This window comes from Lepus europaeus, chromosome 12, assembly GCF_033115175.1.
Source record: "Lepus europaeus isolate LE1 chromosome 12, mLepTim1.pri, whole genome shotgun sequence".
Taxonomy (NCBI): Eukaryota; Metazoa; Chordata; class Mammalia; order Lagomorpha; family Leporidae; genus Lepus; species Lepus europaeus.
The window spans coordinates 34909876-34937022 of record NC_084838.1 but is presented as its reverse complement, the minus strand read 5'-3'; the positions used below and the strand labels follow the sequence as shown (position 1 = coordinate 34937022).

Below are 27147 nucleotides of genomic sequence, written 5' to 3'. Positions count from 1 at the left end.
GGGAATGTCATTGACTGGATTCTTGGGACAGCTCTGTTAAAACTAAAAGTAGTCAGCCTCCTACCCTCCACCCACTGTGGAGAGAGCTCTGTCCGAGTGGGGTCCCCAGCTCCATCTACAGGGAAACCACGAACGGGGTGTTGTTTGTTGCTGAAATGGCTGTCGGGGCCCGGCTTTGCTGCTGTCTGCCCGCTGCCTGGCTGACGTGCAGGCTCAGTGACCGCTCACTGATGGAGTGTCGATGTCCCTTCGTTCTCTTTGAGCATCCGGACATAAATACTCACGGGCACAGACTCTGCGCCAGGTCCATGCCAGGCCATGTGGGTATCAAGATGAGCGAGACACAATTCCCGCCTTCCAGGAGCCCCCGTGTGGCCAGAATTGCTGCAGCAGAACTGTAACCATAGCTCTTCCTTGTAAACGATCATGAGTGGGAGAATAGGGGAGGAAAGACAGTTCCGGATTTGAGAAATCAAGGGGGACTTTCTGGAGGAAGTGTCTTTGAACAGGGACTAGAAAACTGAGAATGACGCAGGGGTGGGAAATGTCCAGCCTGTGGGCCAGATAAGGCCTATGAACACATTTGGTCTGGCTGGCCCTGCCAAAGCAATTGTAGGTGGGATCCGAAATCAATAAATCTGTAACAGGCTCATTAAAAAAGAAAGTATTTATTTATTTGAAAGTCAGAATTAGAGAGAGAGAGATCGCTCTTCCATGCTCTGATTCACTCCCCAGATGGCTGCAACAGCCAGGAGCTGGGCCGGAAACAACTTCTGGGTCTCCCACGTGGATGCAGGGGCCCAAGCACTTGGGCCATCTTCCACTGCTTTCCCAGGAGTGTTAGCAGGGAGCTGGATCAGAAGCGGAGCAGCCAGGACTTGAACCGGCACCCATATGGGATGCAGGTGTCACAGGCTGTGGCTTTACCCACTATGCCACAACACCAGCCCCAGCAGGCTAATTTTTAAGTTGATAATTTAGTATGGCTTGCAAATGATGTTATAAATATCCAGATGGCCCTGGCCTCACACCTGCTTAGCACGGAGGCTGGAACTTCCAGGATTGGGGTGGCAGGAACACCTGGGCCAAGGCCGCAGTTGGCAGCACTGTGAGTGGCCCGGCACAGGGAGCCAGCTGGAGTTGGGGGTGGGCTGGGGTGGGGAGAGGAGGCCAGACTGTGGGCGAGGCCCGGCTCGCTGGCCACTTAACCTTAGCTGTCACATTTGTGAAAAACCCTGGCTCTTCTGAGAGAAGTCGCACAGTGCTGGCAGACAGCACAGGACAAGAAGGCCCGAATACCCGGGGAAAGGCTAAATAACGTTAGCAGGGGGCAAAGGTATAATTACAGCAAGTAAAGTGTGGGTCAGCGTGTCGGCAGACAGGGAGTCTCAGGCACTCCTGGTGGAAGTGTAAATTGTACGGCCCGTCGGGAAGGCTCTTTGGCAGTCGGTTAAAACTAAAAATACCCAGCCTCCCAAATTCCACATGGCAAGATCTGCACACAATATGGTGGAGCGAAAAAAGCAAGCAGAGGCATAATCCAGGCTACTGCCATTTCTATCAGACACCCCCATGAACACACGCGCACACGCTCCCTGCACACACATGCTGTGCAGGAGTACATGCTTTTGCATATACACATCTATGTCGAAAGATTGTCAAAGAGAGAAGACAGGCACATCTTGTGACTTTTACATCAGTTATGGGAGGGGAGTGCTGAGGCAGCCCAGAGCTGTCTCATAAAAGTGGGAGGGCTGGCCTGGGGGTGTCATCGGTGTGCGCCGTGTGCCACCGTGTGGGGTGACATCCGTGAAGGCCGCCCTGCCAGAAGCAAGGTGGAATGCAGGCCACCTTTGTCCTCATTGTCTGCTTTCCCTCTTTTCAGTCCTTGATCAACATCACCCACGGAGCCGTGAATTTCTCGGACATTCCTGAGCTCATGGGGCCTCCGGTGTGTATCCACAGCCGCCCGGGATGGGGTTCCCAACCCTGCAGAGGCTAAGCCAGGCTGGTTTGAGTTCCTTGTTGCTCCTGAAGCACTCAGCTCGACTAGATCCGAGGGGGCCGGGAAGAGAACCTTGCACATGCGCGGAGTTGCTGTCCCAGTCACGTGGTCACAAAGGGAGTTTTGTCCTATGTGGTGGAAGGGTCCTGCCCCAAGCACCAGAACTGTGTGGACTGGAAACCAGAGCAGGCTCAGTAGCAAGCAGGTGTCAATGCAATGCTTTTGGCTGGCTGTTAGTCACGTGACCTCATTTTCCCAAAACAGGGAGAGCTGAGCGACACCTAGCGTCGTGCTCCCCGGGGAAGCCAGAGCGCAAGGCGGTGTGGAGCCGGCCTCGGTCATTCCAGCCCCATTTTAGGGATCAGGAGACCAACAGACAAAGTCACAGGGTTTCTGCGAGTCCACAGAGCTGGACCACGCACACCTGGGCCTGAGAGGAAGGCAGCCTCCCCCTCAGCCTGTGCACTAAGTCCCCTGCGTCTCCTGGCCCCTGCCGGTGGTGCGGAGCAGGGAGGAGGAGCTCTGGTCTCAGAAGGCCTGGGGCGCCCAGCCCTGTCAGCACCACACCCATTCTTAGCCTCTGGTTCTCTGCTCGGTTGGTGTCACTCCAGTCTGCGCACAGCTTGTAGGAGGTGAGGCGTGCGAAACCGCTTTGCACATGGAGAGGCCCCACTTCCACAGCTGGGCAACCCAGATGCCTGCCGGGGCTACCACCTCTGCACATGCCCATGAGGTTGACCCAAATCCCAACCATCCACATCCGGGGGAGATGCCAGGCCCGCCCCCATGCTGCGGATGTCTGGGCGGCTGCCGTGCCACCCGTTTAGCTTTCTGCAGAGGGACGGCTGTCTCTGGGCCGTCTCCCCACCCCCACCCCCAGTCCTGCTCCCTGCCCTTGATTTCTACTGAAATGAACAAGACACCTCAATAATCAAATCTTAAACGAACATGCAAACAAAAGTCCATTTCCAGAGCATCTTTGGTTTCCCCAAACTCCTGGAGGTAGGAGGTGTTAGGGGGGTTGACACTGAGCAAAACACAGACAGCCTAAACCCCAAGGCTGGGCATGTGTGTTGTAGGAGGCCCGAGCCGTCTGCCTGCAGCCCTGTGCCTCCCCCATTCCTCCTCTTCCCCACACCCTTCCCAGTCGCTGTCCCTCGGTCAATCGAGGCCCGTAGGGGGACCCTGCATCTCCAGAGCTGGGTGAAGTGTTCCCTAGCTTGGCAGCTCCTTCCTAGGAGGACTCAAGTCCTGGCTGTCACCCTTATGATTTTCTACCTTGCTATAGGTGCAGTGCACTGAGAATTTCATTGCTACCTAGTTCTGTAGATACCTAGATGGATAGACACAAATATGTACATATACATATACATATACATATACATATACCAAGATCATACACCTTTAACAGCTGCAGGTGTCTGGAGTTATCAGGAAGGAAGATCCTGGCCCCAGTGGAGTGAAGTACAAGCTGTCTGTATGCCTGTTCCCTTAAGATTTTACCCCCAGCTGAAGGGAAGGAGTTGAGTCCCACTGACATGCACCCTTGTGCACCTGCAATAACCCAGCTCCCCCGAGCCCATCCCTCAGGGCATATTTGCTGGAGTACTGACGCCATGCCCGCCACCCCCAGGGATCTCAAATGGGCAGTGAGTTTTCAGAGGAGAGGCCACCCGGGGTTCTTGCCCAGGACGTGGGGGCTCTGGGAGGCTGGGTGCAGTCTTTGCCTTTGGAACTGAATGGCTCGGTTGGGCCCTGCTCGGTTCCTTCCCCTCCTCAGCCTGCCCTGCAAAAGGGGACAGGGAGCCCTGCTGCGCGGGAGCAGGCTCAGGCCTTAGGAAGGTGCGGGGAGGGAGTGGGCCCCGGGGCTCGGGGATCCTGTGACTCTGCCCATGCTGCTGCTGACCCAGCTGCTCTGTCTTTGTGTCACAGGGGCCTGACGGGCTGCCTGGGCTGCCGGGATTTCCAGTAAGTACCACCTGCTCCTGGGCCCTGGGCTCTGCTCATTCTGTCTCTTCCCCACTTGAACTGTGTTTTTTTTTTTTTTTTTTTAAAGATTTATTTATTTATTTGAAAGTCAGAGTTACACAGAAAGGAGAGGCAGTGAGAGAGAGAGAGGTCTTCCACCTGATGGTTTACTCCCCAATTGGCTTCAACAGCCAGAGCTGTGCCAATCCGAAGCCAGGAGCTTCTTCTGGGTCTTCCATATGGGTGCAGGGGCCCAAGGACTTGGACCATCTTCTACTGCTTTCCCAGGCTATAGCAGAGAGCTGGATCGGAAGAGGAACAACCGGGACTGGAACCAGCGCCCATATAGGATGCCGGTGCTTCAGGCCAGGGCTTTAACCCACTGCGCCACAGCACCGGCCCCTAGTCTAGCATTTAAGACACCCATGTCCCACATTGGAGTCTCTGAATTCGACTCCCAGCTCCTGACTCCAGCTTCCTGCTAATGCAGACCCCGGGAGGCAGCAGGCGCTGGCTCAAGTAATTAGGTTTCTGCCACTCAATGAGAGATGTGGATTGTGTTCCTGACTCTGCCCCAGCCCAGCCCCAGCTGTGGTGGACATTTGGAGAGTGACCCAGGAGATAGGGAAGTTCTGCTTCTCTCTTACACTCTCTGTCTCTCTGCCACGAGAGAGAGAGAGCCAGCCACAGGGTGACTTCTTGGTTAGCAGAAGAGGCCAGCCTTCTGATGCAGCCCCAGCTTGGCTGCTGCAGACCTGGACATGTTTCAGACCACACTGTCCAGATGAGTGGTTCTGTGGTTGTGAAGACCCTCCCGAACTCCTGCAGGCAGTAAGCAGGGGGGCAAACAGGCAGGTCCCAGACCACCAACCTCTGATAGCAGAGGCTCCATTTGGAGTATTTGAAACACTGGGTTTTCATTTAAGACTGTATTTAAAAAAAAAAAAAAAAAAAGCAAAGCGTTTCACAGCTAAAATCTACCAAGAACAGAGATTTGGAAGCCACTGTTGCAACGGTAACTCACCCTTTCCCCCAGAGGGCAAGCCAAGACTTGTGAAAAGTTAGATAGCAATCAAGTGTTGAAATGCCTTTTAGGGGCAGACATCTGTGGCTGCGTGAGTCATTGTCACGGACATTCCAGGTCTGCTGGAGGTGGGACAACTCTGGCTGGGGGTGTGGTGTCTGGCTCTGGCAAGGGGTGGCTGGGCACTCCCACAGGAGTGGCAGGAGCAGGGAGGGCTGGGGAAGGCATGGACTCCAGTGGTGTGGAAGGTGAGGGGCAGGGGTCTGCTGGGATGGGTTGGAGTATCCGGTGACGATCCCATCTCATAGGCAAGCAGGGAGCCAGAGATGGGGAGGGGGTCCTGGAAGGTGAATTGGAAGGTGGGAGGCTGCAGGATGGACTAGGGGAGCCTGCAGTGACCAGAGGCCAGGTAACAGGGCTGTTTCACCAGCTGCAAGGAAGACACGTGTAAAGATGTGTCGCAGAGGGGCCTCACTCGGCACTGCTTAGGCAGTTTCACACTGCCTGGGTTTCACTGCCAACCCTGCTCCTGGTTCCAGCCTCCTGGTCAGGTGCACCCTGGGAGGCAGCAGGTGATGACTCAAGTAGTTGAGCCCCTGCCACCGCTATGGGAGGCCTGGGTTGAGTTTCTGGCACCTGGCTTTGTCGTGGACATTTGGAGAGTGACATCAGCAGATAGACGGGAACTCTGCATCCCTGTCCCTCTGCCTTTCAAATAAACAAAACAAATTTTTAAAAACCTCATTTTTAAAAAAAGATGCAGGAAGCCTCCAAGGCCTCCTAACACTTTGCTCCTTCTATGTTATCTATCAGACCACAGTTCCTGGCCCACTTGGAGATAAGAGAATAACACAGCTAATCACACTTTCTCCTGCCTGGGGGAATACATAGCTTGTTTTATTCTCGTACTTTTTGAAAGGAAACAATTTTCTAATCAGCTCATGCATCTTTGTTTGGACAAACAACAAAGTACCGTACTGTAATTCCTTCCAGGGCCCTCGAGGACCAAAAGGCGACACTGGCGTGCCTGGATTTCCAGGACTCAAAGGAGATCAGGTAAGAGGGACCCAGGTTTCTGGGTGGGATGAGGCTCTGGAATTTGCTAAATGTTTCCAGTTGGCCGAAAGAAACTATGGACAGGTATCTTCTATGAGATACAGCTCACATACCACAAAATTCACCCGCTTCGAATTGTACAAGTTAGGGACTTTCTCTGGTAGATGCACCAGGTTGTGCAACCATCCCCACCATCTGATTCTAGAATGTCTTCATCGTGTCAAAAAAATGTGTGTCCCATTAGCAGTCACTCTACAGCTGGGATCTTTCATAATCTCAAGGTTTCTCCATGATCAAAGGGAGTGAAATCGATTTTCACTGTGGTTTGGAAAGAGGAGGGCACACTTCCTTGAATGCTGGAGCCATGTGCACCGTGCTTTGCCTAACCACTCTCTGGGCACTCCACTCCTGTTAGAATGTGCCCTGCCTTTGCCATAGCTCCAGTGCCAGTGTGGGGCCTCGTACGCAAGACACTCAGAATGCTTGCTGAGTCAGAGTGTGTGACTAATGAGTAACAGGATTGCAGATCTTTAGAGAGTATAAGTGAGAGCATTCTACGGCTGGGTGACAGTCTGGGACCAAAATCTTTTGGAATAAAAATTCAGCATTCACAGCACCTCCCGACAACTTCCAGTGTGCAAGCCTTTCCGTGTTTGCTCTTAGAATTAACTTCCCAGGTGTGTTTTCAAGGTAAGGAGGGGAGTGATGTCTGGAAACAGGTGGCAAAGACTGGATGGGAGTCACTTCTTCACCCAGCCATTTCCCTGCTCATCCATCTTTCAGCCACGGATCCCCTAAGAGGTGCCAGCCAGTTTCCTGTCCTGGGAACTAGGGCTATGGAACTAAGACACGAGGAACAAATAGGCAAACAGGGTGTATGCGCTGCTGTAAGGGAGGCTTGTGCAGACCTGGCGGGGCTGCAGAGGGAGTCAGGGAGGGTGGGCGTGCCCTCTGGAGGAAGGAGCCTTAGGATTCTCTCCTTCCTTCCCCACCATGCCACACGGAAGGGCAGCGAGGCCCCCATGTCTGCTGGACCACAACTCTGGGTTGAGGCAGGGCTCAGCATGCTGTGCAAAGTCTCAGCACCTCACGGCCATGATGTCTTGGGCCACTTCTTCTGCCAGGAAGGAACCGATGGGGATGGGCCAGGGCTGGGCCAGTGCTGGCTTGGGAGGAGGCGGGGGCAGGCAGGAGCAGCTCTCGCTCCAGTGCCCTGTCTCCAGTGTGCCGTGAGCACAGGTGGATTTAGAGGGATGGAGGTACCACCCCTGCTCCTAACTCCCTGCCGCCTTGAATGACTGGGATGGGCACCGAGCCAGCCAGCTGGGCTCTGACCGGTGCAGTGAACATGCTTCCTCTCGCTCTGCCTCTAATGCTTGTGTGCTTGCTTCTCCTGGCCGCTGGCCCGCTCAGGACTGCCTTGCCTCACCAGTGGAGTGGTAAGACCCAACTACCGGATGTGGGCTTAGGGGACCCAGAGAAGAGGCTGCTCTGCTTGCTTTGGTACCGCTGCCCTGGCTGCTTCCCGCCCTCGTGAAAGAAGGCATCTGTGTGGCCCGGCCCAGCTCCCCAGGGGCCAATGTGGAAGCCTGGAGCCCAGGCCCCAGGGTTCTGTATGTTTCTCCCATGGCCCTATCCTGGGGACACGTGTCTTCCCAGAAGCCTCCGCAGATAGTAGAGGGCTCTGCTTAGGACAGGATTAGGGCCAGGATCCGGTGTCCCTGCCCCCAGTCTACCCATCTGCTCTTGCCCAGCTTCTCAGTTCTCTTTGCCTGGTCACCTGAACTGTTTGCACAGGAGCCTGGAGTTGGCAGACACAAGGCCTCTGAGCGTTTCCACTTTCCGTGTTTTAACAAGAATACAGATTCTTGGTGGGAACAGATCTCAAGTCAGGTTGTTAGGAAAGCAAGCCATCAAATAGTTTGGGAGCTGGAACTGGCTAGAGTTGGGGGGGGGGGAGGGCTGGGTGGGGCTGGTCCTGGAGGGGTGAGGTGAGGATGCAGGTTGGTCACCTGTGGGAGCCCTAGGGGGGCGTGGAAGGCCATGGCCTGGGCCCTGGGACAGAAGCTGTGACAGTGCAGGGCGGGAGGAGCACAGAGAACAGTAGTCTAGGGAGTGGGCACGGAGACAGGATGAAGGCGAGAAATCGCAGTGGCAATGCTGAGGGGTCTGGGGACCCTCTGGATGAGGTGGGAGGAGGCGCGACATCATCAAAAGGTGCTCTGAATTGCAGGGTGAGAAGGGAGAGCCGGGTACCATCCTGACCGGGGACGTGGATCTGGAAAAGCTACGTGGAGAGAAGGTAATTCCACATCCAGATCCTGAAGGCGGCTGTCTGCTCTGGTTTCTGCCTCCGAGTGACAAGTGTGCATCTTCCTGTTTCAGGGGGAGCCTGGAGTGCACGGGGCCCCAGGACCCATGGTAAGGCAGAGCGATCTGGGCGGGTTCTGCCCTGGGTTTAGAAGCATCTCTCACACCCTGTTCACTTAGATTTGGTTGTCCTAGTAGCGGGAACACGAAGGAGGTGATGAAATATGCTGTATTAAGGGCAGGGTCACAGCAATTGGGTACAAATCTCAGCGGTGGGACCCAATGGCGGCTTAGTCCTCGCGCTTGCAAAGCCCACTGTGTGGCTCCCAGTGGGGCATCTCCTCTCCGCAGGGTGATGGTGACACAAGGACCCAGGGTGTGTTCCTCCTGGGACTCTGCCTTGCTGTGGGCTCAGGGTCACTCCGGTGTCTTCTGGCTGGCAGGCTGAGCTTGGGAGGGGGAGAAGATGGTGGGAAATAATGAGCAGCACTTCTAGTACATTCCGCTGGCCAGGCACACAGCGTCGCTGCGTGTCCAGGAAAGAGAAGAGTCTGGTTTGTGGTGAGCGCTCCCAGGTACGCTGCAGGGCATCCCTGCTAAGGACCGCCAGTTGCCCAGGGAAGCCCTCAGAGGAACCCCAGATCTCCCCGGGGCCCTTTTGGGTTCTGTCCCGGATCTCCCTGTCCTTTGCTGTGAGACCTTGAGCGAGCCCTCGTGTGTCCCCGCACTCCCATCTTCCCGTCCGTGTGTTGAGGGCATTGTCTGAGTAGTAGATGCTGCTGTAGGTCCCTGTCATGACGCCTCCCCTGGGAACAAGGCAAGTTCAGGTGTAATGCATCCGCCGTGGGCAGATCCTGCACTGACCCTCCATGCGGGTCACCTTATCCCGTCTTCACAAGCCTCAGAATCCCTGCCTGATAGGCGAGACCATGGCTGACAGAGTTTGTGTAACCTCTCTGCTATCACAGAACCTAAGTGGCAGAGTGGGGACTTGGGGCCAGCCAGCCAGACCCTACATTGGACCCTTCTGCCATACTCCATGGATGCACTGCCCTCAATTCCTTTGACACATTTAGGGCTCCAGAACTGCCCATGAGGCTGGTTTGGCAGAATTTGGACCTCAGGCTGGGGAGAAAGGGTCACGCTTTTCTCTCACAGAGACGTGTCCCTGCTGAATGACCTGTCGGCTCTGAGATGCAACTTTTAAAGTGTTTTTGATGCCTTTGGTTGCTGTGCACCTAGCTGAGGGCTAAGGCAGACCACGAGAGTCTCATTCATAACCCACTACTCACTAGCCTGCAATACCACGGCAAACATGAACAGGTAGTGATGGTGGCCAGCTTGTGCCGGCTTGTGCACAGCTTGCCAGGCTCAGGCAGTGAGGGGCCACCCTGCAATCTGCAGGAAGGTGCCATGTAGGCTACCGTGGCCCCAGTGGTGAGCGCAGGTCACAGCTCCCTTGCAAACGCACTAGGATCTTGCTACTCCAACTGGGGACACATGACATCCTCCACATCACCCGGGAGCAGGGTAGAAATGCAGAACCCCAGGCCCCAGCCCACACAGACTGGGTCTCCCTTTTACTAAGACCCAAGCAGCTCCCGGGCACACCGAAACTTGGGAAGACTCATAGCAGAACATGCCAGCCAAGTGGCCAAGTGGCCTGTGCCCTGCAAATGCCTCACGTCCTTGCGTCGCCTTGCCTGTAAGAGTCATAGGGATGGGAGCTTTACATACAGGCTCCGTTTCAGCTCGGTCTTTATTTGCCATCTTTCAGGGCCTAATGGTAGCAGGAACAAGGACAGGGAAGGGCCCCAGGCATAAACTGGCCGTTCCTCTGGGAGACAGGGTGGACTCAGCTCTAAGAGGAAGAAGTTACAGCCCCAGGGTGGAGCAGATTCCAGGGCGCAGCACAGTATCGGTGGTGCTGTAGGCCACGTAGGCTGCATCCCAGCAGCGTGAGGTTCCCGGCCCGGTTGCCCAGGGCAGTGGCTTCAGAGGCATGTGGGCCCTGGGAGCCAGCACTGCAACGGATGCCCTGCCCTGGGGCCTCAGCTGAAGGTCGGGGTGCCCAGCCAAGACTGGTGCATGGGACAGGAAGGAGCCAGATCTGGGAGCAGGTTACTGGGCAGAGCGGGCAGGGGCCAGGAGGCAGGGCTGCCTCAGACGGGAAGGTGAGCTCCGGACACGAGGCCAGGGCCCAAGGTCACATTCTGAGCTGGCCCAGCAGCGGTCACCTGGGTGCTGCTGAGTCCTTGAACGACTGACCTCTTGCTCCCCAGTTAGCCCTGACTGTGGGGGTTGTGTGTAGAGTCCCGGATGTAGACCTGCGGGAGAGTGGGGTGGGCTGTGGGGTTGAGCAGGTGCTTCTGGCTGAGCAGGAGAGGCCAGGAGCCAAGGGGCCTGGCGGGTGGACGTTCTGGAATTGTTCCTCCTTCCTCCCACCCATGGTTCCTCTTTGCCATCACCCACAAGAGCAGATGGGCGCCCCCATTCCCCTGGACCTTGAGTTTCTACCGTGTTCTAATCTGGTGTTTGTTTGGACTCTAGGGTCCCAAAGGACCCCCAGGACACAAAGGAGAGTTTGGCCTCCCCGGACGACCTGTAGGTATCCGTGATCCTCAGCCTGCCTGGGTGGGGATGCGTGGGCCGGGCTGGCCCGTGGGCAGGGGGCTGACCCAGGCGTCTCCTGTGGGTTTCAGGGTCGCCCAGGACTGAATGGCCTCAAGGGCGCCAAAGGAGATCGAGGGCTCATGATGCCGGTGAGTCCACAGCTACTCCCCCCAACTATGAGCACGGAGCCCGGGGGGCGGAATGAGTGAGAGACAGCTGCCGTCCACCTGCAGGACCTCGGGGGGGCCACAGCTTCCCCATGCAGACCCCAGAGGAACAGTGGGAGATGGGGGTCTGGGCATGTTCAGGAGAATGTCTTCTAAATCCCAGGTCTTCTGCCTCTAGGGTGACGCCCCTTCTCCCTCCTCCCCACAGTCCCAGGGCCGCTCGCTTCACGGGGGCTCTGGAGCGCCTGTGAGTGAGATCAAAGGCAGAGCAACTGCTGACGTAGAGCCCCAGGAGGTGGAAAATGCTGCTGCGGCTTCAGGACCTAGGAGGGAGCAGGGTCTACGAGAAGGAAGCCAGCATTCACTGAGCACCTACTATGTCCCAGACCCTGTGTGGAGAGGGACTCATGTAGTCTTGGTGATAACTGTCCCAGCAGATACTCTGCAGGGTCCTTATTTAATGTAAGAGAAAACTGGGGCCTAGAGAAGTGAAGCCCCCCCCCCCCTCCCTTAACTAGGAGGTCACGCAGGAGAGAAACACCAAGTCGGGATGCAAACATAATCTGTGTCTGCTTCTGCCTGTGCCACCCTGGCTCCGCTCTGTAAGGCCAGGAACACAGTTTACTGTTTGACTGAGACACCGGGGGTCTGACATACATGCCTCAAGCCCATGGAGCTGGGAGACAGGCCGGTGGCTTCGGCGACGGCAATCAGTTCAGTCTGTACCTGGGCAAACTCCTTGTGCCTGCCCACTGGAGCCTCAGCTCTGCTGCCGTGAGCCCAGCCTCCAGGCTCGGAGGAGGAATCATTGCTGGGGTGAGGTCGGGCTGACCTGGCTTAGGATGGACTCTGCAGTCTACTGTGGGGTCCGTGCTGACTTTTGCATTTATGAGGCACCCTGCCACCCCCGTGTCCTGCGAGGGACCCCACCCCACCCCCTTCCCTGCCTCCACACTGGGGACATGCTGGTAGAGAGGCTGGCTACACACCAAGCATTGCTCCTGAGTCAGACCTGGGTTCTAGTCTCGGTTCTGCTGAGAGCTGCTGTGTGGTCTTGAGCAGGTTGCCTCCCCTTTCTGGGCATCCATGAACATGGATGTTAACTTGGCAGTTGCAGCTGCTCTGCCACCATCTGCTAGGAGGGCCCCAGGAGGTCACGGGTGTAGAAGCGCTCTGTGGCCAGGGAAAAGGTGGTGGGGTCCGAGGAACCTCCTTTCCTTGCCGGGGTCCCTACGCTGGGAGGTGGGGAGTGTGCTGAGCTGCCTCCTCACAACAACCTGAACTCAGCAGCAGCTTCGCTTCTCTCTCTACAGGGCCCACCTGGCTTACCTGGCCCTCCGGGTCCCCCGGGGCCACCTGGAGCTGTGGTTAACATCAAAGGAGTAAGCTGGGAGTGGGGAGAGGGAGGCTGGCGGGTATGGAGCGGGGAAGATCGTAGACCAGGCACCAGACCAGCCTGAGCTGGAGTCAGGTGTCCTGATGGCTTCCCCCTTCTCGTTTCACATCCCGCAGGCTGTTTTCCCGATACCTGTCCGGCCACACTGCAAAACGCCGGTAAGTCACACACTGTCCCTGCCCTAAGAGCAGGCTTTGCATGGGTAGCAACCCAGAGATACAGATCAGCCTCTGTCTTCTATCACCTACCCATGGACCATCAAATGACTGGAAGCTTCTAGATCGAGTGGTGGCCACACAGTACAGCCATACAGTACATGATGATGGTTTGGTCGGCCATGTCTGCGTTATGACATGGTCCCACGGGGTTCTGTCACCTAATGGCATCGTGGCTGTCTTGGGTTGTGTAAGGATCACTTACACAACATCATGCTATGCTGCTTGCACAACCAAATTGCCTAAGGGTGTATTTCTCAGAATTCATCCTGTCCTTAGGTGACACATGGCTATACACTGGATATCTTTTTTCTTTAAGATTTATTTATTTGAAAGAAAGAGAAAGGCAGAGGAGACACAGAGAAAGAGAGAGATCTTCCATTCAGTGGTTCACTCCTCAAATGGCCACAATGGACAGGGCTGGGCCAGGCCAAAGCCAGGAGCCTGGAAATTCATCAGGGTCTCCCACATGGGGGCAGGGCACCAAGAACTTGGGCCATCCTGCACTGCTTTTCTAGGTGCATTAGCAGGGAGCAGTCAGGACTAGAGCCAGTGCCCAGTGGGATGCCGACATCGAAGGCAATTGCGTCACCCACTGCCTTACAATGCCGGTCCCTGTGCACTGAAAGGAGGCACACAGTGGCAGGATGCTTCTTTTAATACAGTCCATTAAAGAGGGTGTCATTTGTTATTGTGATACACTAGCATCCTGCTTGGAGCAGTATAGAACTGGGGAAAACAGAGCTCTTAAAAATACAGGTGCGAAACAGGAAGCAATGGTGCCCTGAAGTCTTTGCGTGGTGCTTTTGGGCTAAACCCTGTACCTGACTGTGTGCTGGCCTTTCCCCGTGATTGCACCACCACACAGCACACAACATAGTGGGGCTGGGGTCTCCTCTCCCACTTCACGATGAGAAGCTCACTGGCTTGTCCCAGGTTGTGGGACAGGGTGTCTCTGGGCCTGGAGCTTGGGTGTCCTGCCCTCTGGACAGCAGGTGCAGACGCCAATTCTGCGGGCTCACTCTCCTGCTCCCCTCGCCAGTCGGCAGCCTTATGCCTTAGGTTATCACCCTATTCATGAAGAGATCTTCATTTCCGAGGGGGAAGCCAGGGAGGGCAGACCTCTCCTGTGTGTGCCCAGGCGTGAGTCACAAGACTGCGTGTGATCTCATGCTCATTCATTCAACAAATATTTATTGAGCACTCTGGGAGTGCCAAGTCCTCTGCCAAGCCCTGGGGATACAGGAGTGAACTAGCCAGGCGTGGCCTGTGCTCTCGGGAGCTTGCTGATCACCATTTAGGAACAGTCCTTGAAATGGTTCATAGTTGGTGTCTGTCGGGGGTGGTGATGAGGCTTGCGAGTGATGCAGTTCGGCTGAGTGTTTCCCTACACGTCTGTCGCGTCGAAGCTTTGAGGCATCCAAATCTGCAGCCCAGGGCCTTGGAGGCAGAGGACAGGACCTGCCTGTGGAAGGTGACAAAGGGGCCTGCTGGCTCCCAGCTCTACGCGAGGGCAACAGCATCTGGTATATGTTTGTACTGATGACCTGAAGACAGACACAAAATACCCACGTGGAGGGACCCTCCTGGGAGATCTCCGTGTGCCACCTCCATCCTGTAGAGGAGAGTTGACAGCTCACAGGGGCTACGGCCGGCTCTGGGGCCCACAGTGAGTGAGTGCCAGGTGCTTCCCACGTGTGGCCCATTCATGTTAGTCTGCGGAAGCTACAGAGAAATGTCACTGCAGTTACCAGGTCCTGTGCTGGGTCCCTTCGTGGCACCATGGCCTTTGGGGGGGTCATGGAGTTAGCCCCAAGGGTAACAGAGCCCCTTTGATGACTTTTATTTCAAGTTGCCCCGTTGGACCCTGTGGGAGCTGGGGCACCAGCTCTCAACGTGGCTGTTTCCAAGCAGAAATGCTGCTCACCCGCAGCAGCCTGTCACGGTCCCTTCGCATGCCAGCCCCTTCCAGCTCTTGCCTGCTTCGCAGCTCACGCCTGGGCTGGAGCAACTTTATCAGCGTAGCTGCAAGACAGCAGCCTGGCGCTGCAACCTTCGTCCTTACCTTCGAGACGTTTTGCCTGGAAGATTCCCTCACAGCCCCCCAGCCCCCAGTCTTCTTTTGGTGACCTCTGAGCAACTTGTGACCCTCGCCCCGTAGGCATAGAAGGAGCCTGGCACCAGCCGTAGCCTGATGCCACGAATCTACGGGGAAAAAGGTGAAGGCGGATTATTAAAAACAAGGTTGCAGGTGCCTCCATCTTGATACATAAGGAACGGCAGGCCTCTGGGAAGGGAGAGTTTCTAGAACAGTCTGGACTGACTCCAGGACCTGGGCGCTTAGTGGGGAGCTCAGAATAGCCCCCCTCCTGCAATGTAATGACTTAATCCCCCACTTAATAATTACCATCTGCTCCCATTCCTGAAGCTCGCTTTTGATTCCACACAAGAGCTAAGCTGATGGCTGGCCTGGCCTCAGGCCTGTGCACATCACTAGCTGGGTTGCATAAACCAATCATCGCTGATAAGACAGGAGGCCAAGAGTGCTCCTCTTCCCCCAGGCCATCTCCGCCATCCTCTGTTGCCTTAAAGCTTTGGACTTCCTCTTTGCTGGGTTTGGGGCCAGTGGGTCTCAGTTCTGTCTGCCCCAGCCCGGCTACATGCTGAGCCTCCCGCTTGGAGCTTAGGGTTTATGGGGCTCCAGAGTCAAAGAGATGGCTGCCTGGTTCCAGGTCATCGCCTCTTCCACTCCCCGCACCCGTGGACAATGGCCACCTGCAAATGCCAGGGCGGGGTTGGCAGTGTGTGACGTGGCCTTTCTCTCTGCAGGTTGGCACCACTCATTCTGGCGACCCAGAACTCATCACCTTCCACGGTATGCACTCCTTCCTTTGCTCTGTGTTTCTCCGGATCCTGTCCTGGCTCCAGGGCCTCTGAAGGAGCTGGCTTTTCTGTGCCCTGTGCTGGTGCAGAATGGGTGTCCAGGGGGTGCTGGCAGGGGTGGCAACTGAGCCAGGCTGTGGGCTTGGCCCCTGTGGTGTGGTCACACATCTGTCTATGCTACTTGTGTTGGCTGGCCTTCTGGTAGCAGGAAGACCTCCGTTTGTTCAGAAAACTGTCACTGACCCCCTGCTTAGTATTACCACATGCACTGCACTGAGACATGAATTCCATGACCCCTAAGCTGTTCTTGCCTCTGAGGCTCTTGAAATCCGTTGAGTGAACTAACGGTTAAATAGTCGTGGTAGTGCACTAGACCGAGGGCTAACACCGAGAAGAGCAGTGGCAGCTCAGAAGACCTTTGCCACAGAGCAGCAGCAGCCATCCCTTGGGAGCTGGTTAGGAATGCAGAGGCTCAGGCCCCACCCTCCACCTGCCCCATCAGCACCTGCCTTTTAACAGGCTTCCGGGGGAGGAGCTGTGTGATGAGTGCTGGCTTGGATGTTTGGAAACTCAACATCAGCACCGTCCTCACTGCACAGAGGAGGGGAGCAGGCCTGGACAGGGGCCTGCAGGTGGGCAGTCACTCCGTCTCTTCACAGCCAGTGGCACCAGATGTCCCCCTGTGTCCCCCGGTGTCCCCCTCGTGACTGCAGAGTCCAGACGCTTGCTCCTTAAATAAGGGAAGATTTTTTTTTTTACAACGCTCACCTCTGTCTGGGCTGGGTCCCCCAGGCCTACCAGCCGGGGGTCTCCTGATGACATCTGGCGCCTTGGTTTCTGTTACCTCTGGTGCAGTAACCCAGCTTATTTTCAAACCCCATGCCCAGATCCAGTCCAAGGCTGTTCTTTGCCTTGGTGCAAGGTGGACCTTGGAGAGGAGGGATGGAGCTGGCTCTGCTTTCTCAGAGCCCTAATTCTTCCTGAGCCCTGGGGTGGGAGCAGACAGACCTTTCTGGCTGCCATGGGCCCTGGTGCACAGTATCCTCCTGCTTGTTTGTGGGTCTTCATCCCACCCACCCACCCCAGCCAAGTGGTGAATTCACAGTCTCCTGTTTTGCTCACCGCTGTCCATGGTCTTGGTGTGGGCAGGGAGCCTCCTAGGACCCCACAGTCCAAATGCCCAGTCTCAGGCAACTGCCCTGAGGTGTTGGCGAGACTCCAGGAGATGGGGCTGCACCTCCCATCTCCCTGCTGACCTGCGACAGCCACCCTTGTGCCTCCGACGCCCACGCTGGGGGAGCCTGAGCCTCAAACCTCACCCGCATTCTGTGACCCCCCTCTCCAGGCTTGGCTCCTCGGCAGGGTGACCTGTTGTACCTATTAGGGAACAGGGATTCATGGGTCTACCGTCCACCCTACCTGAACCACTTCGCGACTGCTGGTCCTCCCGAAAAGGCTGTCTTCTGAGCTCCTCTGGCATAAAGCACTGGAGGAGAGGGTGGGGTTGCAGTGCCAACTCTGCAGAAATTGTGCTTCTGACGGGTCCTGCAGGGGGCGCAATGAGGCACCTGGAGCGTTCGCCCAACCATGTAGGAGGACAACTGAGCACTCCTGGTTGTCCTGGGCGGGCACTCCGGGAGATCCCTCTGCTCCCTTTTCGTCCTGTGGCTGTACAGACGTAGCTGAGTTGAGCCTGGTAGACTGATCCAATGTGGAGCCTCAGGCCACACCCGTGAAACTGTCCACGTGAGAGTTCGCTGTAGCTTCTACTGGGCTCCCACGGCACTCTGCTGGCATCACGACGACAGTACTTACCACCCTGCCTTGTGGCTCTGCACGCTATGTCTGTCTCCCGGGTGAGACTGAGCTTTTCAAGGTCAGGGTTGTGTTGGATGCACCTGCTTCTGCCCTCCCCATTGTTTGCCAGAGGATTTTACACCCAGTGGTTTCGTGTGAGTGGACTGGGCTAAAGAGACTCAGTTTCAAATGTGTCTCAGGGAAGTTCTATTCACAATGGAGGTGATTTTCTATGTTTCATTTTTTTTTATGTGTGTATGTTTTGGCGGCAGGTGTTAAAGGAGAGAAAGGATCCTGGGGTCTTCCTGGATCAAAGGGAGAAAAAGGTGACCAAGGAGCCCAGGGACCACCAGGTATTCCAGCTCTTGTCCTAGACCTTGCCTTTGATTTCTGTTCCCGAGGAATGCAGCTGGGCCAGAGAGGGAGACTGATTGCATTACCAGCCTGGCCACAAGCCCCACTGCGTGCCAGCGAGACCCTGTCATGGGCCTGGCCTGGCCAAGTTGGAACATTGTCAAGAGAGACCAGAAGTTCCATTGTTCGTGTTTCACGTGCAAGATGAGGCCCAAAGAGGGCCAGGAACTTGCCCAGGGTGCCCAGCACCTGTTTCTGCCTCCAAGCCCAGCGCTGACTCTGCATTAGCTAAACCAAAGTGGGGTCGCTTCCACCAGCAGAAACCCAGGGTTGCCAGCCTGGAGACTTTTATTTTCAAATTTCTCGCCATTGAGGTTGTGGATTTTACTGAGTATTTCTTTTTCAGGCCCTCCCGTTGATCCCGCTTACCTGAGACATATCCTGAGCAGCTTGAAGGTGAGGCTTTCTCTACTGGCCACGTGGCCGGTGTCCTAATCCGGGCCATTTATAAGGAATAAGGTTAATTCAGCTCGTGGGTCTGGAGGCTGCATCTGTGGTGGTCTTCTTGCTGGTGGGGCCTCCCTGCAGAGTTCCCAGGCCAGCTCAGGGTGTCACATGGTGAGACAGAGCAGGGGAGCTAGAGAGGACTGACTTTTATACCAAAACCACTCCCTTGATAGCCCGTGAATCCGTGAGCCCATGAATGAATGAATCCCTTCTTGAAGGCAAAACCCTCATGACCTGGTCATCTCCCAAAGAGCCTGCCTCCAATTACCATTGACCTATGACCTTTGGGGATGAAGTTTTCAACACTCGACATCTGGGGGACACGTTCAGAGCATAGCAGCCTGTGTCCAGTTTCTTGGGCTTAGGTCAGAGGCCAAGTTTATCCCAATCCTGACTCAGCCTTCCTGTGTTCTCTCTTCCAGGGGGAGAATGGAGACAGGGGGTTCAAAGGAGAAAAAGGCGACGCAAATGACAACTTCTTTGTATCTGGGCCTCCGGGCCTGCCGGGAAGTCCGGGTCTGGTTGTGAGTAGCGATGCCTTTAAGTCATCTTCCCCGAGGACTTACAGCTTCCCCGGAAGCCCCCAGTGTTGTTACAGAGACTCAAGGCTCAGTCGCAGAACTACAAGCTGGAGCAGGCCTTGGGGATCAGCCAGCTCTCCCCTCAATACTGTGGTTGTGGGCCGGTGGGGAGGTTGGTTGAGGCCCACAGAGGGGAGAGAACTGGCCAAGACACTAAGCCCTCTGTCTTATTCATGTCAGTGGTGGAAATCTTTCTCAACGCAGAGTTATTAACGGTGGACTTGTCAGATAATGGAGGCAGGATGGAAGCTTGGGGAGAGGTTCAGGGGGCTGTTTGATTCTTCTGAAATTTTACCGAAGAAGGGGCTCCTGGGCTGCTCGGTCTCCCTAGAATGAGAGGTTTCTCCAGGCCACCAGGGACAAAAGCAAGCCCGTGCCCCAGTGTGTCCAGTTTTGACCCCAGGGTCCAGGTCGCTGACATTGGCCCCAGAGCTCAGCACAAGGGTAGAACAGGCAAGATCAGCCTTCCACTTCTAGCTCTGCCTCCAATGTGACTTCTCCCTAAGCCTCGCTTTCTTCATCTGCAAAATGTAACTGCACACCAGGACCTTATGCAAGGTCATTGCCAAGGGCACTCTGGGCTTCTCTGTGGTATCTTTCAACGAGACTGGGCTGCCATCCTTAGGTCCTGCATCTCCAAGAATGGGACCCAGGATTGAGAACAATCACATAGTACATTAATGTAATAATAGCAGTAGCTGGTGTGCCTTGACTTCTTACCAAGGACCCCAAAGGAGGAACAGGAGGGACTTCTAGGGATTTGTGATCCTTTCTCCCTTCTGTTACCCTGTGCTTGCCTTGACAGGGCCAAAAAGGGGAGACTGTTGTCGGCCCCCAAGGACCCCCGGGTATTCCTGGCCTGCCTGGGCCCCCTGGATTTGGAAGACCTGGTGCTCCCGGACCCCCAGGGCCCCCAGGGCCACCAGGACCACCAGCTATCCTAGGAGCAGGTTAGTACTGTGAGCAGGGTCCTCCAGTTGTGCCAGGGTCACCATGTGTGGGTAGTGCGTCACAGCCATACACTGTCTAACAGAGGCTGTTGGCTCCATGCAGACTGCTTTCTGCTCCTTTGTAAAAATTGAGGTATAATTCACACATCATAAAATTCACCTATTTAAAGTGTACAATTCAGTGGTTTTTAATATAGTCGTAAAGTCTTGCACCCTCCCCTGCTAATTCCAGGACATTCTCATCACACCCAAAAGAAACTTGGTGTCAATTAGCCGTCACTGTCTTATCCCCACTACCCCTCACCCAAGACCATAGCAACTGCTAATCTACTTTCTGTCGCAGGATTCGCCAGTCTGGGACAATACGTATAAATGGAGCCATACAACTCACACAGCATATGGTCCTCTGTATCTGGCTGCTTTCTCTGAGCAGCATGTTTTCAAGGTTCCTCCATGTTGAAGCAAGGATCAGTACTTCACTCCTTTTTTTTTTTTTTTTTTTGAACAAATATTATTCCATTGCTTGGGTATCTCCTTTGTTTATTCATTCATCTGTTCCTAGACATTTGAGCGGTTTCTGCATGCTGGCCGTTGAAGCTAACGCTGCTGTGAACGCTCGTGTACCAGTTTTTGTGTGAACGTGTATTTTCAGTTCTCTCGGGGATACATATGGCTTGGGTCATATGATAACTCTGTGTTTAGCTTTTTGGGGAACTACCCACCTGTTTTCCAAAGCAGCCACACATTTTGCATTCCTACCAACAGCATGTGAAGGTTCTGGTTTCTCCTTGTCTTACTTGCCATTGTTATGTCTTTATTATATCTTTTTGATTACAGCCATCCAATGAGAGATAAGTTGTAGCTCATTGTGGCTTTGGTTTGCATTCCCCTAACAACTAGTGATGTTGAGCCTCTATTTGTCTGTGGGTAGAACCTTTCTGACTTCTGTGTGAATGCCTACGGACTTGAGATCCTAAGTCCCCACTTAAGGTTCCCTATGTAAAAATCTATTTGCCCCTTAGAGTCTCAAATGCAATATTAGTGAAATTAAAGAAAATCGTCAGTTATTGGATATTTACCATGTGCCCGGCATTTGCTAATCGCTGTACCACAATATCTGATTGCGTTCTCTCAGTAGCCCTTCAAGGAAAGTATCAGCACCTCCATTTGACAGAGGAGAAGAGGGAGACCCAGAGGCATTCACGAATCTTTCCAATGTCACAGAGCTAATAAGTGGCACAACATGATTAGGCTGCAGACCCAGTGTGCCCCAAAGCCTGTGCTACTTCCCTGGACCGATCTGAGGAAGTAATAGTAGCAATCATAGCCTGAATGCATGTTTTTTTGTTTGGTTTGGTGTAATCCAGGTGTAGTGAAAGCACACCTGGGAAGACATCTCCAGAGTCTAGGGCACACACAGAGCTCCACATAGATCTCTTTGGGACTGGGGCTTCAACTTATCCCTGGGCCGTTTGTCTGCAAGTGATGAAAACATAACAACTTGGTTCAGTTTAAAAGGAACCATGTTGAACACGAAGGAGAGTAAAGGATCAATGCATGGGGGAAGTAGACATGCCGGGGGACCCCAGGGACAGCTAGAACCAAAGGCTCGATCCCTGCCAGGATTCTATGTCTTTGTCTCAGCTTCCCTCTGTGTATCTGTGCCATGCTTCCTCCCCAGAGCCCACATCCCCTGCACAGAGGGACATACAGTTACCAACAACCTACAGCTTCCCCTGGCAGCTAGAAATGTTAACTTATTGCTCAATTTTAGTCAGAAAATTCCTGGGGTAGAACAACTCCCAGGGAAGGATTCTGATTGGCTTGTCCTAGGCTTCGTGCCCATCCTTGGACCAATCACCTCTGGCCAGAAGGTGGGGTCCCATGAGAACATGGGAGCTCTTTCTGGGACCAGATGGTTGTGGAGATGAAGAGGAAGAGCCCAAGAGAAGGTACAAGGATGCTGGCCTTGCAAAGAAAGAAGGTGCCAGGTTGATGGAGCCAGAGAGGCCCACGTGGCCTTGGCGCTGAGTAGGAGCTGCAAGAGGCAGAGGCATAGAGCAGTGTGAGTGCAGGGTGCAGAGTCTGTGGCCCTGAGCAGCACTGCGCCGGGCTACCCCAGGGCACCTTGCTGCATTGAGCAAGGACTGCCCTTCACATGATAGACAGTAATTCACAGTTTACAAAATACTTGCATAGCCATTATCCCCTCTCATCTTCATGGCAACCCGGGGGAGATGAAATGGATATTATTCTAAAATTCATTTCATGGTTGAAGACACCGAGCTCAGAGAGGTTAAGAGACTTATTCAAGGTCACAACTACTAGTAGGAGGCATGGCTGGGATCCAAATGCAAGTCCTTCTCTGGCCTTCCGTCCCAGACATTTATCACCTATGTATAGATGTTAAAGTCCCTCGTTGGAACTAAAGACTTGGTGTGCAATGACCTGAAGAATCATATGCGGTGACTTTATGGGGATGTGTCAAAGTATCTTTAACTCTGCCGAGAACTTGGCAGATATTTTGAGTGGCAGGGGATTGGAGAGGTAGAAGAAGGGCAAAGGAATAGGTATTATGTGCCTACTTTATGTTTGCCTGAGGGAAGAGCTCCTGGAGCAGTCAGGAATGTGCCTCTGGGCTCTAGCATCTCACTTTTGTAGAATCTTGTGTGGGTGTGTGTGTGCATGCATGTTGTGCAGCCTGGATCAGGCTCCCAAAGGCACGGTGACTCCTCAAAGGCTGAGAAGCCCTGGTTGAGTGCTGGACAGTTTGCCCTTGGTTTTCACCACAGCCCTGTGAAGAAGCAATGCCTATCCCCATTTCACAGTTGAGGAAACAGGTTCACAGAGCTGCGGTTTCCTCAAAATCATCCAGCTGGGAGCTGACGGCCCAGGGACCTGGGTCTGTGTCTCCCAGCCCCAAGGTCGCGGCTCCTGGTACTACACCCCCCCCACACCCGCCTCCTCCCACAGCCCAGCACCTTCGCTTCCTCTTTCTGAGCCTGCTTCCTCTGTTCACGGGTCACATGCTTGGCTCTGGGGAGAAAGAAGTTGAATGAGTCAAAACATGTTTGCATACACGGGAAAGAAAATTCAACTTCAACTGTCTTACAAACAACAGCACGAAGAATTTATTCACTTACAAAACTGAAAACTGCTCAGTGTGGCTTGATCCAGAGTGATGGAATCTCAGTTCCTCCCTGGACCATCTCTGCAGCCCAAGTCATACACTGGGGCCCGAACACCCAAGGTGCAGGTACAAGGTGGGATACCTCGCAACACAGGAGTGAGGTGACCCACTGACACCAGAGGCACTTTTCTGAGTGCGTTGTTGTAACTTTCCTTTTCTACTTTGTCTTAGCCGTGGCCCTGCCTGGTCCACCTGGCCCTCCAGGGCAGCCAGGGCTTCCAGGAACCAGAAACTTGGTGAGTAGTGTTGCCATTACCCTACTTTAGGTGGGTTTCCTGAAAACTTTAAAACACTGTTTAGGGCCTAGCAGTCTTTTTGTTTTGGAGTTAGGACTCTATGACAAATTGGTAGAGCTCCACAAATCATAGAGGGTATTATTTCTTTTCAGATGGTTTCTTAAATAAAAAAGACGCAGGAAAACATTTGTGATCTACATTCTATGCTTCAAATCTTTAACTGACTAAGCTATAGTAAGAGCCATTCATAATATATACATTCCATAAGCTCAAGAATATGTATGTATCTTTTACTACATATATATATACACATTATATATATAATATTCATACATTATATATATACATATATATTATATATATAATATTTTATTTGAAAGGCAGGGTTACAGAGGGGGAGAGAGAGAAAGATCTTCTATAAGCTGGTTTACTCCCCAAATGGCCGTAACAGCCAGGGCTGGACCAGGCTGAAGTCAGGAGCCTAGAACTTCATCCGGGTCTCCCACTTGGGCCATCTTCCACTCGTTACCCAGGTGCATTAGCAGGGAGCTGGATTGGGAATGCATCAGCTGGGACTCAAACTGGCCCTCATGTGGGATCCCGGCATCACAGGTGGTGCCTTAACCAGGTGTGCCACAGCACCAGCCCCAAGCACAAGACTATAAACAATATCAGAGCAGGTCCTTTGCCAGCCAGATGCGCCCTGGGTAATTCAGCCTTCCCTCTTCGCCAAGGATGCCTTGAGTACATTTGCTATTCCACAGTTCACTAGAGCAGGGCACAGGACACTGAGCTTATTGTACGTGGCAGAAAGATGGAGACCATCTCTTGAGGATGTCAGCAGTCCTTTGATCTTTGCTGGATTCTAATCAGAAAAACTGGCTGCCAGGGAAAGAACTGGTGATGGGCATTTGGCACAGTGGCTGAGTCCCATCCCTGCTTGGGATGCCCACATGCCACACTGCAGTGTCTGGTTCAAATACTTGTGAGAGAATTGTCCAGCATGTGATAGGAATTTTCACATTTGGTAACATGTGGGATTTCTAAGCCATTCTGGATGTACCAAGTCATTACCTTCAAGGCTAGGTGAACATTACCTATAATCTTCCTCACTTAAAATGAAAAATAAAAGCTGTCTTAGCTGACAGTTCTTTGAGATTTGGTGCTATTCAATGGATTTTTGTGACTTTCAAGTCTGCTTCAGATAGGCCAAATGGCTGGCTGATCATTGTCAGTGTTCTAGACTGAGAATTTAGAGGCCTCTACTTTCTCAGAAGTATTTAATTTTATACCTACCCCGTGGGATGGGAAAGATTTAAGGCTGACGCATGGCTGCTCACTTTTGGAAGTCTTTGAGGAGCAGCATGAGGTGACACTGTGGACCAGTGCTCGTGCCACCAAACAGCTTAAAAATATGGAAGGAGCGCCAACTTACTGATGATTTCGCTAATGCCAGAACCCAACCCCGCTGTTACGTCTTTGTACTCACAGATATTCTCTTCTTTGTTTTAATTCACTTCATGTGCTGTTGTGTTTCAGAGTGCTACATTCTTTGTTTTCTCAAAAAGCACATCCTGGGGTGGACGTTGAGCCTAGTGGCTAAGACACCAGCTGTGACACGCATCCCATGTCAGAGCGCCCACGTTCAGTCCCCAGCTCTTGATCCTGATTCTCACTTGCTGCTAGTGCAGACCCTGGGAGGCAGTGGTGATGGCTCAAATAGTTGGGTTCCTGCCACCCATATGGAAGAGCTGGATTGGGTTCCCAGCTCCGGTTTCAGCCAGGTCCAGCCCTGGACATTGTAGGTATTTGGGGCTGAGCAGATGGAAGCAATCAATCAATATCTCTCCCCCGCCCCCCCCCAACCCCATCTCTGTATCTCTCACTCTGCCTCCCCAATAAATAAACAATTTAGGAAAAATGAGCATCCTTTCATTATTACTGAAGCTCTAGATCCTTGTGTGTACGCTACGCCTTTCCATCAGATATGGGAGGATGGCTGCTGTTTGGCTCCGCGAGTGGCCAGTGTGTGCCCCGATGCCCCTCCATTGAGAGCAGCTGTGTTCTTGGCAGGTCACAGCGCTCAGCAACATGGACGACATGCTGCAGCACGCACACTTGGTGATAGAGGGGACGTTCATCTACCTGAAGGACAGCGCTGAGTTTTTCATTCGCGTCCGAGATGGCTGGAAAAAACTACAGGTAATTCTCAACACTTTCCTTAACAAGCTGCCTCCAAGCACCTTTCGAAAATAGCCGTCTACTGCACATACCGCTCGTCCGTGTTGAACACAGGCAAACAGTTTCTAGCGGTGGTCTCATTGTCACTGTCTTGCTTCTCTTCCAGCTGGGGGAGCTGATCCCCATCCCAGCCGACAGCCTTCCACCCCCTGCGCTCTCCAGCAACGTGAGTAGTCTCCCGGCTGTGCCCTGCTGCCTCGGTTCATCAGTGTTTTCCCAGGGCCCTGGGGTCTCCAGCTTGCTGCTTTCCAGACAGGACAGCCGGCTCTGCATGGTTTAAATCTGGGCGGATCCCTGAGGTTCCTGGGTACCAATAGAATGTTCTCGCTCCACAAAGTGCCAGGAGAATTGGATCCAGAGGCTGGAGACCTGCTGCCCCCCCCCCCCCCCCCGCAGTAGCTGAATCTTCCTGGGACAAGGCTTTCGCTCCTCTTGGCCTCAGTTTGCTCCTCTGTGAAATCAGTGTTTGGCATGAGTGATCTCCAAGAGCTCTTTAGGCTTTGACACCCTCTGTCTTGTAAATCATGGACATTCTAGGATCGTGCACAACAGACGTGGTGCATCTTTTAGCCCCAACAGCAACCCTCTGAGGCAGGTGCTATCATCCCCATTTTGCAGATCATGAAACTGAGGCTTTGAAGAGGTGGTTTGCTCCAGGAAGTGAGCAGATTGGCTATGAAACCTGTCTCTGCTTCTTTGATTCGGTGCTCTTTTTAAAAGGCTTCAGAACATGCTCCTCCTTTTCTGAGGCCAACTTTTTCATTCTAACACAAAACTCCTCACGGTTAAAGACAGACTATTTAACGTCTCCCTGCTAGCACCCTGGCGTTTGACACTGAAGCCACAGTCAGAACTGATTCTGCTCTTGTTTTCTGTAACAGCCACTCCAGCCTCAGCCTCAGCCTCCACTGAACCCTGTCCTGAGTGCCAATTATGAGAGACCTGCCGTAAGTACAATCCACACGCTTACCCAGCATGCACTGGAGCTGTGTGCCTGCTCTACCAGGCCTCATACTCGGTGCACAGGGTGCTTACGGACTAATGAGAGTGACAAACACAAAACAGACAATTACAATGCACTGCGGTGTTTGGGTGAGACAGCCATCAGGTGCTAGAGTGTGAGGAAGGTCAGGGAAGTCTGCCTGGAAGGGGCGACCACTAAACAAAGAGCCCAAGAGCCCTCCTTTTGGCAAGAATTGCGGGTGTGCTTCCAAAGAACAAGGCCTGAACCTGACACTAGACACGTGCTTCATACAGGGCCACCATTGGTCAAGGAGGACCTCACTTGGGGCCTGGTAAATCTGAGGCACCTGCGGGATGCCTGAGTGGAGACCACCAGAAGGGAATAGGAGATGGAGATTGGAAGCCCCCTGCTGGCGTGGACATTGCAGCCTTTGGAGACAGAGCAATGGTCCTAGGAGTGGTGTGGGCTCCTGAAAGAGGGTCTGTCCAGCAAAGAGGGATTGGACTATGAGGAGCAAAAACAAAAAGATGCTGATGGAAGAAATACGAGGAGACTGGAAGCCATAGCCAGGGAGGAAGAAAGAATGCCAAGTACAGTGTGGCCAGCAGCGTCAGAGGCTGCCAGGCAGTCCAGAAAAAGAACTGAAAGGTGTCCTTCAAATTTAGAAACCAGAGCGAGGCAACCCAGGGG

General features: G+C 53.7%; 1 protein-coding gene across 1 annotated transcript in view; it reads left to right on the top strand.

Moving 5' to 3' along the window:
- The window catches only part of COL15A1 (collagen type XV alpha 1 chain), a 106472-nt gene that overhangs the window by 75868 nt on the left and 3457 nt on the right, over window positions 1-27147 (top strand). Inside the window, 18 exon segments of the mRNA XM_062207891.1 lie at window positions 1886-1951; window positions 3938-3973; window positions 5991-6053; window positions 8287-8355; window positions 8439-8474; window positions 10914-10967; window positions 11066-11125; window positions 12457-12525; window positions 12656-12697; window positions 15584-15629; window positions 17707-17787; window positions 18195-18244; window positions 18718-18819; window positions 19682-19826; window positions 23188-23252; window positions 25326-25454; window positions 25600-25659; window positions 26375-26440. Coding sequence (XP_062063875.1) covers window positions 1886-1951; window positions 3938-3973; window positions 5991-6053; window positions 8287-8355; window positions 8439-8474; window positions 10914-10967; window positions 11066-11125; window positions 12457-12525; window positions 12656-12697; window positions 15584-15629; window positions 17707-17787; window positions 18195-18244; window positions 18718-18819; window positions 19682-19826; window positions 23188-23252; window positions 25326-25454; window positions 25600-25659; window positions 26375-26440 — 1239 coding nt within the window.